The sequence below is a fragment of the Pinus tabuliformis genome, chromosome 1_1, assembly GCF_031772625.1.
Source record: "Pinus tabuliformis cultivar Carrire ecotype Pingquan chromosome 1_1, CPIR1, whole genome shotgun sequence".
Classification (NCBI taxonomy): Eukaryota; Viridiplantae; Streptophyta; class Pinopsida; order Pinales; family Pinaceae; genus Pinus; species Pinus tabuliformis.
This window is the reverse complement of record NC_142297.1, coordinates 605876979-605888503: the sequence shown is the minus strand read 5'-3', so window position 1 is coordinate 605888503 and position 11525 is coordinate 605876979. Positions and strand designations below refer to the sequence as shown.

General features: G+C 29.6%; 1 protein-coding gene and 1 long non-coding RNA gene across 2 annotated transcripts; both read right to left on the bottom strand.

Moving 5' to 3' along the window:
* Positions 1-1704: 1704 nt before the first annotated feature.
* LOC149214742 (uncharacterized) lies at positions 1705-3477 on the bottom strand. Its single transcript, XR_016250414.1, has 2 exons — positions 2284-3477; positions 1705-1986 (listed from the first exon to the last, which is right to left on the bottom strand). It is a non-coding gene; the product is annotated as an uncharacterized LOC149214742 (long non-coding RNA).
* Positions 3478-7646: 4169 nt separating this feature from the next.
* LOC149214741 (photosystem I reaction center subunit IV, chloroplastic-like) lies at positions 7647-10765 on the bottom strand. Its single transcript, XM_089392386.1, has 3 exons — positions 10400-10765; positions 10239-10304; positions 7647-7974 (listed from the first exon to the last, which is right to left on the bottom strand). Exons 1-3 carry the CDS (start codon positions 10694-10696, stop codon positions 7870-7872), a joined length of 468 nt encoding a protein of 155 aa, XP_089248512.1. The 5' UTR covers positions 10697-10765; the 3' UTR covers positions 7647-7869.
* Positions 10766-11525: the final 760 nt, after the last annotated feature.

Here is an 11525-nt window from a genome sequence, read left to right as displayed (position 1 = left end):
TCATTCAGTGATTGAAACTAAAACTATACATAAAGTACAATCACATATCCATTAAACACTATAAGGCGATAAATATTTTTAACCTTATAAACTAAAATGGGAAAACCATCTTTGGGTGTTTGCTCAACTTTCATTTTGGAAATCAATTTGGTACAATTCAGTTCATGGTTTTATGGCCATTCAAAAATTCACATAAATTCTCACCTCATGGCCTGAAAGACCCTTTGACAATGGAAGTATAATAAGAAATATGGAGAGCTAGGATAATGGGAAGACCAATATGCATGACCTTTAATTTTCCATTTCTCAATCTTTTCTATCCTTTTATTTAAGTTAACTTTTATTTATTTTTATTCATGTTTTCTTCTCATTCGTTTTGTTTACCTTAATTTGCATTATTTTTTACATACTTACTAACCTTCCTTAATTGTCAAATACCTTTTGCAAACAGTAAACTTCATAACCATTTTCCTACTTAAATCTATTTCAAATTAGGAAGATTTGGTGAAATTGTAGTTACTACAATGTGATATTTTTATCCACCATGGTTTTAGTTCACCTTGTAAGTATTGTGTTTTTTGTTGTACCTATAATATATGTCATAGTACTATAATAATATTTTTTTGTGTAAAGTGCCTCTTCACAAGCTTAGTACCAGGGAAAATTTTAAGAACCCCCCCTAAATTTGTATGTATAATAAATGGGTGAATCTCCATGGTATATAGGAAAAATGGAAGGCGATTTTATCAATAATATAATATGTATATATAATTTTTTGGTGAATCTCTCAACAGGCATGGCGAATATTTTACTCAATTATAAAATCTTGTAAGATCTTGCTAAGTCTTTCACTAAATAATAAAACTTTGTAAGGTCCTAGTGAATCTTAGCATTGTGAACTCTTAGAGAATTTTTTGAAAAAGTATAAAACCATATATGACAAGAGCCACATGGTGGCAATATCACTGTTTTTTTCACATTTCCACGAAATGGAACTTGTTTATAAAATTATAAAAAAAGCCAACCAAGTCCCTTATAATATGCAAGTAAGCTTATAACAGAGTCTGATACATCTACTATTCTTGTCTTCATTCAAGTGTCATAGCTGCTATACTTAACACTGTGAATCACAACTCTCTCAGAACTCAACTCTATAGTGTAATTAAAACCTTTGGAAATTGAATCTGACAACTCTATAAAAAGGATTAGTGAAATAGAAGCTTTTGTGAATGAGCCCACTAATTATCACTGCTAAACAATCAATCTAGACTATGAAGTCTTCCATCTTGATCACAATCGTTCTCATGATCAAGGGAGTGCGACCACCTAGCCTGACATAATGGCCATCATAGCTTCCAATAATCAACAACCACCTTGCAAGGACATCCTAGCTCATGTCTCATGAATTTTATTCATCAATCAACTAATATAAATCTTATAAAGATAATATTAGAATCCTCTCCGAATTCACTGTTAATACAAGGGTAAAGGAAATTTTGTAGTTCAAGGCACTAGCCAATACCAACTTTGGTATTTGTGACCCCTTTGTGGGGATGCACCTACCCTACCCCGTTGGGTTTCTGCCTTGTAACATAGTTCAAGGATCACAAGACTTTCCAATCTTCCTACTCCATTAGACACACTTTATATGCTATACATAGTGAATGGAAAAGAAGCATTATAGAACACATAATTTCACAGAAGGAAGAAAAATCTTAGCTAGTTCAATATCAAAATCTTAACCACTGATTACTTAAAGAATGTAGTGGAATGGAAAATATTACTTAGGCAACCCTTCAATATTTTCTACTAATATGTCTGTGCAAGTACATATGAAATTAAGGGCATTGTTGAATACAGAGTTTCCTTTTCTCTTGCCTCCATTTTGACAAATCAGTGTGAAATCAGTGTCACTTTGAATCTCCTTTCCTGTGTGGATGTTTTGACAAATCAATGTGAAATCAAAGTCACTTTGAATTTCCTTTCCTGCAAGGGATCACATCCACAGTTGATTAGTAAAATATAATCTACTATATATTATGTTCAAGAAACTGACTGCAATCTATAGTGGAAATGAGACCTCAATTCTTATTCTGAATTTGAATATCTCGGGACAACAAAAGAGATAAAAATGCATATGGCCTTAGTAGCTAGAAAACAATCACTCCATCATTACAAGACCACCTAGATTTCGGCACTTAATATAAATAATGGCACTAGTTGTAGTGCTTATTTGCATTAACACCATGGAAAAGCAACAACAATGTTTCAAAGTACACTTACTAGAAAAGTTGTAACGTTTTGAGAATATTTAATGATAGCATCTGAACCTCATAGCTATGGTGGGGAAACTAGGGAACCCAAATATTGGAAGATATCTCATACCAAATCTGAGAAAAAAATAAAAAAGGGAAAAAATCAAAATCTATAAATCAAACAATGAATTGTTTACAAATCAAATACAATTCCTTTAACTAACAGTTAAATTGTGGTGATATATTTAAATATTTAGTAAGAGGGTAACTTCAAACCATGGAATATTACCTTTGTCATTAATGTCATCCCTCAGTGATTGAGATTACAAATCAATACTTATGGAAAGATTATAAGAAATTCTGTGAAATAGTAAAGCATAACCTCTATTTTCAAGCAAAAAAATCAAGACATTGTTACATCAAGAGCCATAATTGATACATAATCAATGAATCAAGTCCTTGTATGGCACAAGCTTGTTTCACAACCTCTATTTTCTCAATAACAAAATCAAGACATTATATGTGGTTATTGCCAAAAGGAAACTGTGTTCTAATTTGGAAGAGGATCTTATCAAAAGACATGGATTTATTCAAAGCTACAAGCCTAATGGGTTACTGAAAAATAAGTTGGAATATGGGATCATGACACTTAAATTGAAAAAATATGCTTTCCTTTTAGAAACATTACAGTTATACAATGTTTTTTGAAAGCATTAGAATTTTAAATTGGGCCTTTCTATCAAGACAAATTTTCATTAACAGAATGTACTTTCCTACCTGAAACGTTGTAGATATCCAAGAAAAACTTTAAAAGCATAAGAGAACTTAGCATAATGTACTTTCTTTCCTTCCTAAACATTCTTAAAGAGTTGAGGTTCCCGAAGTCATCAGGTAACTTTCGAAGGAAATGACAGTTAGTAATAGTCCAATTCACAACTGAAGATGTGTCACAAATACAAGGGGGCATCTCTTCCAAATCACAAAAGTGCTCCAGGTTAAAATATAACATTATTGGAAGCTTAATGCTCCACTGGTTGTTATTGAACCCAGACATTTTTCCATTCTTCACTAAAAGCTTAAAGATAGCTTCTCTAAGTTCTACATGACTTTACTATGCTCTTGAAGTGGGGGCACATGCAGGCTCTCCAAGTGAATAGTCTAAACTAAGTGAAGATAAGGCCGATAGATCATTCAGTGTGGATCTCTTTAACCCATAATTGAATACTATTAGGACTTTCAAATTTTTCATGGAACTCAAAAATGTTGGAAGAAAGTATTTACTTCCAAAAAGAGTAAAACTAAAGCCTCTGCTTGAGGACAATTGATGTTAACACTTCTCCATGGAATCTATATAGGTAAACCACAAATGCAGAATTCCATTAGAATATTGTGTTTATTGAATACACAAATGAAATCATTGCATTTCTTTAAAATATCTTTTCAAATCAAAATTACTTCGATAACCTAGTGGGTGTAGGATAAAATTCACCCGTGTCATTCACAGAAAGCATGAGAAAAAACCTAATACTATATATAAAACCAAGAAAAATTCAAATTCAGCACTTCTAGGGACCTCGTAACCACCCTGCCAATACACAAGTATGTTTCTGTTTGCAGTTAGAAAAATTACCCAAATTACAATCTGTTTACTCCAGCATATGTTGGAAAGTTATAGAAGGATGACTAGTGCAATCAATCCATTCCTTTTAGCCCTGGATTTGTTTCAGTTTAAAACAAAAGTATAGAAATATACTTGTCCAATGTCTATGCTTTAACCATTCACCTTAAGATGTTTTAACAATATAATTTCCTAAGTCTATTTAATATCTTCATTATCATAAAAACCAACCTATATCCATCTTAACTCCACATCTACCACTCTTAGGGGGATGAAATCTATTTATCCCTCTGAGCACTTGGTAGACCCAGAATTAAGATGGATCTAAGATGATAGAATTTCCCCTTTAAATAGTCTATGCTCACATGAATACCATGGTATTACCATGGGTCAATACCATGGGTTATCATAAACCTGGAGCTTAAAAACTACTATTAGTAATTTATAAAAATTAATAAAATTAATAGTTGAATTTTTATTTTTATTTTTTTTAACCAAGCTAAAATGTTTAACATACATTAAATTACAACATCCATTTTTACTCTTGATCCACCAAGCCTCGAGAGGGTTAGTAGTTCTAGAGTAAAGATGGATCTATGCTGGTTTAATTCCCCCATTTAAATAGGCTACATTCCAGGTGAATACCATGGGTCAATACCATGTGCCATTTTTATTTTTATTAATACTAATATTAGGGTTAATAATTTTTTTTTGCATGGTATTAATAACAATCTAATCCATGGTATTTGTCCCATAGTATTTTTCCCATAGGTTTCACCTAAATATAACGCATTTTTTGAGTGTTCGTAAATATAAGGTGACTTGTGGAGTAAATATAAAAAAAAATGTTTTATTTGTTTACCATACCTCTCGTTTATTTATATTTTTATTGATTTACCATACCTCTTTTACAAATATGGTATTTGGCCCATAAGATTCACTTAAATAAAACCTCTTTCTTGAGCCTTCATAAATAGAACGAGGGTTACGGACTAAATATAAAAACAGGTTTTATTTATTTACCATACCTTTTGAGTAAGTATAAAAAGACATTTTATTTATTTACCGTACCTCCACTTTACTTATATTTTTATTTGTTTACACCCTTGCATGTATATAAGATGACTTATGGAGTAAATATAAAAAATGTTTTATTTATTTACCATACCTCTCATTTATTTATATTTTTGTTAATTTACCATACCTCTTTTATAAATATGGTATTTGGCCCATAGGATTCACTTAAATAAAACCTATTCTTGAAAATGGGCGAATGGATTCACTTAAATACAACCTATTTTTGAAAATGGGTGAATGGAAGGTTGTAACTCCTAGTTTCAAGGGCTAAATTTACCTTTTTTACCCTTTCCCTTAAAATAAGGTGGGCTACTTGAGGTGATTTGTAAAAATGTGTTATGATACAAAATATTCGCCCACTAAAAATTTAAAACCCCTTAATTTCGCCAAAGGGTGAACATTCGCCCCTAAAATTTTCTATGCTTAGTACTCATGTTGAATGGTAGTCTGTGGAATGGTTGACTAACCCTTCTACAAGCTTATTACTCGTGTTGATTAGCAATCCATGGAAGGGTTGACTAACACTTCTATACGCTTAGTATTTTCATTAAGGGGCTCCCTAGGAAGGGTTAATCAACTCTTCCTCAAGAATAACATTCACATATAGAGTGAGCATGGAGAAGGGTTGGTTGACCCTTTCTCAAGCATAGTATTCATGTCACAAATTCTTATCTAACAATTTCCCCTAGTATTGTTTAGAGTTTTTCTCTCCCATTCTTGTTTTGCAATTTCCTTCCCTTCTTGTTCAGTGAATTCCTTTTCCATTCTTGCTTACATTAGGGGAATATTAGGGGAATTTTGAGGTCTAAAATGGGCCTCCTAAGAAAATTATAAAGTAACAATGGAAATAATAAAATAAGATTAGATGTCATCATCAAATTTTAGGGGAAAAAAGAAAAAACTATTTTTCCAACTCATTTTTTCAACTCATCTCCCTATGGATTTACTCAAATTTCGAGCAACACTCATTAGATGTAGAATTTGATTCTTCATCCAAGAAATACCCATGTTGCATACTTTCGATGGACTCTGCTACCGGGGAAATGAGAAATACTTGAAAACGTGATTGCAATCACGTTTTTTCATGTGTTTCTCAATTTTCATGTAATAAAGTCCACCAAAAGCATGCAACATGAGTACTCCTTGATGAAAATCAAATTTTGCATCCAACGAGTATTTCCTCTGGAAATTTGAATAAAACCTTAAGGAGATAAGTTGAAAAAGTAGTTTTATTATTTTATTATTTTTTAATCTTTTTACTTTTTTACTTCAAAAATGGTGAATCATCCCCATAGTTGACATCATCACCTTGAATCTTATTGGTTCTTATAAAATTTATTTTGGTTGCACATTTTCTTAGGAGAACCATTTTAGACCTCAAAACTTTCATTCATTTTGCTCTCCCATTCTAGTTTCCACTCACACTAAAGTGAAACAACTATCCACAAATATAGAACTATTTTCATTTTTTTCAAATCCCTTCCCTAATATGCTATCTCCCATTTTGCACTCCATTAGAAAAGGAAGAGTTCATAGGAATGTACCTTCTTATCAATGATTTTATCCTCATTTTCAAATCCCTTCCCTAATATGCTATCTCCCATTTTGCACTCCATTAGAAAAGGAATAGTTAATAGGAATGTACCTTCTTATCAATGATTTTATCCTCAGTGATTTGAATTTATGATTGTGAGTTATCCCATTATTTTTCTAGATCATAAAGGAAATGTAAAATAATAATAAAATACTGACATTAATCCAATTTTAAAAATAGTAATAACAAAAAATCAATATCTATGTGTATAATTTTATATCAATGTTATATCTAACTTCAAATTTACCAAGAGGCAAGAGGAATCAAATCTATTGATGTGCATGGCACAAATTATACAATTGTTTCAATTATTTAATTGCTCAATATTTTAGCAAAAAACAGACACATAGAAAGCGTAGTACAACATAACGTTTTCTAGAATCTATTTCTATTTTACGATAGTTTGTGAATTATGATAAAGTTATATTCACAAGAAATAATTGAATTTGGAATGGATCTAGGTAAGATGGATAACAACATTGCCCCTGAACCTTTTAAATTATATCCAACTGATTTGAAATTAAAATAATTAATAATATATTTCTATTTTACGATAGTTTGTGAATTATGATAAAGTTATATTCACAAGAAATAAATGAATTTGGAATGGATCTAGGTAAGATGGATAACAACATTACCCTTGAACCTTTTAAATTATATCCAACTGATTTGAAATTAAATTAATTAATAATATAAAAAAAAATTATAAATATAAATGAGAAAATTAAAACATTCATTTAATCTTATATTTTTGTGAATAGAAATCATTCTCAATATCCCTTTTCATTAAAAAAAAAAACCAACATGGCCATTAAATTTTGACAACTATTTTAATAAACTTTCCTTGATTGCATTACAAACAGCTATAAACTATATTATCCCAATATCTTATAACGCAACATTATCATAAAAGAAAAAATATTACTAATATTTTTATTAATAAATCATGAATAATTACCCCAAAAAAATAATCCAAATAACATAAAATCATAAACAATTACTTTTATATATGAAAAACTAAAAATAAAATAAAAGCATCTATTTAAATTTTTTAATTACATAAATATAGCACAGTTTTAATATCATCTATGATTACCGATAATAAATAGAATTCAACTTTTCTTTTTTATAAAGAAAACCTCAATCATAAATGGACAATTCAAAATATTACCCCAAAATAAACACATAATTTTGCAAATTCACATCGTTACAGAAATTCCAAAGTATAATACAAAGACTTTCTATATTTCATGAATCCAAGAACCTGTAGTTGATGCAGACAAGCTTGAATTCCAAACACTGTTCAAGTCCAAAAACTCATGAATCTACTTAACTTCCAGAAGTTCATCAAGTGCATAGTTGTTTGTTGAGACATTTGCATAGTTTACTTTGTCAAATCTAACAACCACAGGGTATCGGGATTGAGGATCCTGAAAGCCAAATAAAATAATAGAATTAAAATAAAAGTAGAGAAAAATATTTTAAAGAAACTAACATAGTAGAAATCATAACTGCCAGTATAAATATGCATGTTATGGTTGCCATTTGTACCATTATAATTACTCCAAATAACTTAATATAAAAGAATGGACTTAGTTTTTTTTATATAAGGATTATTATATAACAATAATGATTTTATTAAAAAAATAAAAAAAATGTTACACTATATTAAAATAATTTTTTATTATATTTATAATTAAAAATATTTAAACCCATAAATTTTATTATAATTATCATTTAAATTTTATATTTAAAATAATAATTATTATCTAATTTAAAAATAATTTAAATTTTATATCGAAAAAATAATAACATATATTAAATATTATAATTAAGAGAAAGATATTTCACTACCAACTTTACAAATTCATATTAAATGAGAATTTAAAGTTTTAAGAAACAACTTTACATGTTTCACTACCAACCTTATAGATTCATGTTAAATGAGAATTTGAAGTTTTAAGAAACATTTAATAATACAATTATTAATAAATTATATAATTATCAAACAATATATTTACATGATATATATTTTTATCTATCTCTCGTATAAAAGAAAGAAAGTTATAGATTCAATTTCAGAAAAATAGTGTAGAATATGTATATTTCTCTAAATTTTAATAGTTTAGCTGTTAGTTGGAAAAGATCTTTTAAAAGAGAAATCCTAAATACTAATTTAGTATTGATTTGATTGCTACTTTAAATAAAATAGAGCTTAGAAACCAGTTTAATGTTTGTTTGACCGTATTTATATATATATATATATATATATATATATATATATAATCTTCCTATCAAATTCAAACCAATATTAAATTGGTATCTAAATTTTTATTTTTATTTTTCATTTTGAAATATAAGATTTTTTCCACCTAAAAAAATATTAAAATTATAAAGTATACATAGTTTATTTTAAACTACAAATTTTTTAAACAATATCATTACTAATAAATTATAAGATTATTAAACAATATTACTAATAAAGTAAAGTATAAGACTATTAAACTATATTTTATTTTATAAATTCAATTGGGAAAAGATAAAGTTATTTTAATAGTTTAAGTGGTAAGAATCTTTTATTTCAAAGAAATGAAAAAAATAAAAATAAAAATTCTCAGATGTCAATTTAGTATTGACTTGATTGTAATCTTATAATATTTTATATATACATTATTAAATGGTATTTTATATCATAAATTCAATTTCAGAAAACTAAAGTATTTTAGAAAACAAAGTAATATTTCTTAATTTTAATAATTTAGTTGGTAGGTAGAAGGTACTCTTGTTTTTCAAAAAAGAATTTGAGATTTTAGATACTAAATTCAATTTCAGAAAACTAAAGTAATATTTCCTAATTTTAATAGTTTAGTTGGTATCTTGTCTTTAAAAAACAGATTTTAGATCTTAGATTTAGATTGCTATATGTATATGTGGGATAAAGTTAATAATGGTTTCTTAAAAAAATTATAAATTTAATTTTAAAGGGAAGAGGAAATCTCAAATTATACTAATCTCATGTTGGTTTGACTGTAATTTTAGGATTATAATTATATATAGGTAGAACTAATGGTTTTTCTTTAAAAATTATAGTTAATGATAAAATATCTATATCTATATATATATAAGGTAGAGCTAATGGTTTTTCATTAAAAATTATAGTTTTAATTCTAGAAGGATTAAATATGTATATCTCTCTACAAAGGAAACAATTACATTAATTTACTATTAATTTCATTAAGATTGATTTTTTTTGTTTGATTTTAGATTTTTGTGATCCATACTGATTTTGATCAGGTCTTTTGAATTAATCACATCATAAGTAGCTGGTCGAACTTTAGAACCATCTAATATAGTTCATCCTTAGAACAAAGGATCCAAATGTCCACCAACAACTAGTAATGTGATTAATCCGAAATTTTTTATTAAAATTGAATCTTTTTCATCAAAAACAACAGTATTATATATATATATATGAATATGAATGATGAGCTGTACAGATTTTTGACAGGATAAATTAGAAGACAAAGAACACGCAGCTAATTCCTCAGTGTAGCTACATATATGTGCAGAGAGAAGAATGGAATTTTATCCCTATGGAGATTATACCACAAACCTATATATCTCTATATGTGTGGGTATATCAAACATATAAAAATGAACAGAAAGAGATTTAAATGGGTTTTTAAATGAAAACCTGATCAACTGCGACCACTGAGCCAGTGCCATTATACCAGTACGACTCCCGTCTCAAGATCTTGACCTGCACCCACAAATCGACCAAACCCCAATAAACAAAACCGTCGGAGGAATCGAACACAGGACATCTTATTCAGAGGTTGTGTAAGTTAACATTACCTTGGTACCGCGCTTGGGTCCTATGGGAGGAGGCTTTGCCGCCGGGGCTGCTGCTTTTGCTCCCTCCGCCGGGGCTGCTGCTTTTTCTCCCTCCGCCGGGGCTGTAGGAGGAGAGGATCCCTCTGTGGAAGCGAGCACCCGAAACCTGGTGGAACGCCCGGTAGCAATGGAGGGCTTCAATGGGGTGGTGCTCTGTATCCTCACAAACGTGGCACTGCGAGAGGAGGAAATGGAAGAATTGGAAGCGTTGGGCAGCGATAGAAGTGTGGCAGAAGCCATTGCTGTTGCAGAAGCCATGGCGAGCACAAGTCCGTATGCCGCTCCCAGCCGAGCTTCCGTCCTCAAGAACAAAGGATGTTATCCACATTATTTAGACCCACCCAAAGCAATTGCTCACTAGCCATTCATCTATAGACACGTCAGCATCCAATAGCCTCAAGATAATGTTCAATCTTCTTTGCTGTTTGTCCAATATTTTTGTTTCTTGATTACTGACCATTAATTTCCCTATGTAGTATATGGAATAGTAATTTCCTTTTATCATAATCTATATGTTTGTTTTTGAAATGGTATGTATCTAACAAATTTCAAGTTTTACACACATTGGTTGGATACACACATTGATGTAGTTTGATATATATCATCTCAATGCAAAATATACATATACACAATTGTGCATATATATGAAGTCCCCTTAATTAGATGAAGGCTTGTTTGGTGGTTTCATGATGATGATTTTGTTATCTTCTATGTTTTCATGATGATGAGTTTGTTAGTGTTTTTAATTCCTTGACACCTTTTAATTGAATTAAGCATTGTTTCAATATTTTACGCATTGTGATAGTTTTGATTACATTTTTTATTGCATTAATACATTTTGATTGTCTTATGATATTTTTTATTTGACCATGACTAATGTACAACCCAATCTTCGTTATATTAAACCAATTCAATAATATAATAGTCTTAGGGCTCTATTACAAAGGATACAAGATACAATGATAATCTCGCTGCTCTTGTGCACAATCATAGACTCTATGTCGTATCTCGTCTTGTCGGTCCTTCGCTCCTGTTCTACTCTCTAGTTGTCCCTTAGTCCATCAAAGGACAACACATAGCGTCTCCA

Coding starts and splice junctions, on each gene's coding strand:
- LOC149214741 (XM_089392386.1), bottom strand. CDS start 10,696: ATGGCTTCTGCAACAGCAATGGCTTCTGCCACACTTCTATCGCTGCCC. Junction 10,305..10,399: donor GACCCAAGCGCGGTACCAAG/GTAATGTTAACT, acceptor TTGTGGGTGCAG/GTCAAGATCTTGAGACGGGA. Junction 7,975..10,238: donor CAGTGGTCGCAGTTGATCAG/GTTTTCATTTAA, acceptor TTTGGCTTTCAG/GATCCTCAATCCCGATACCC.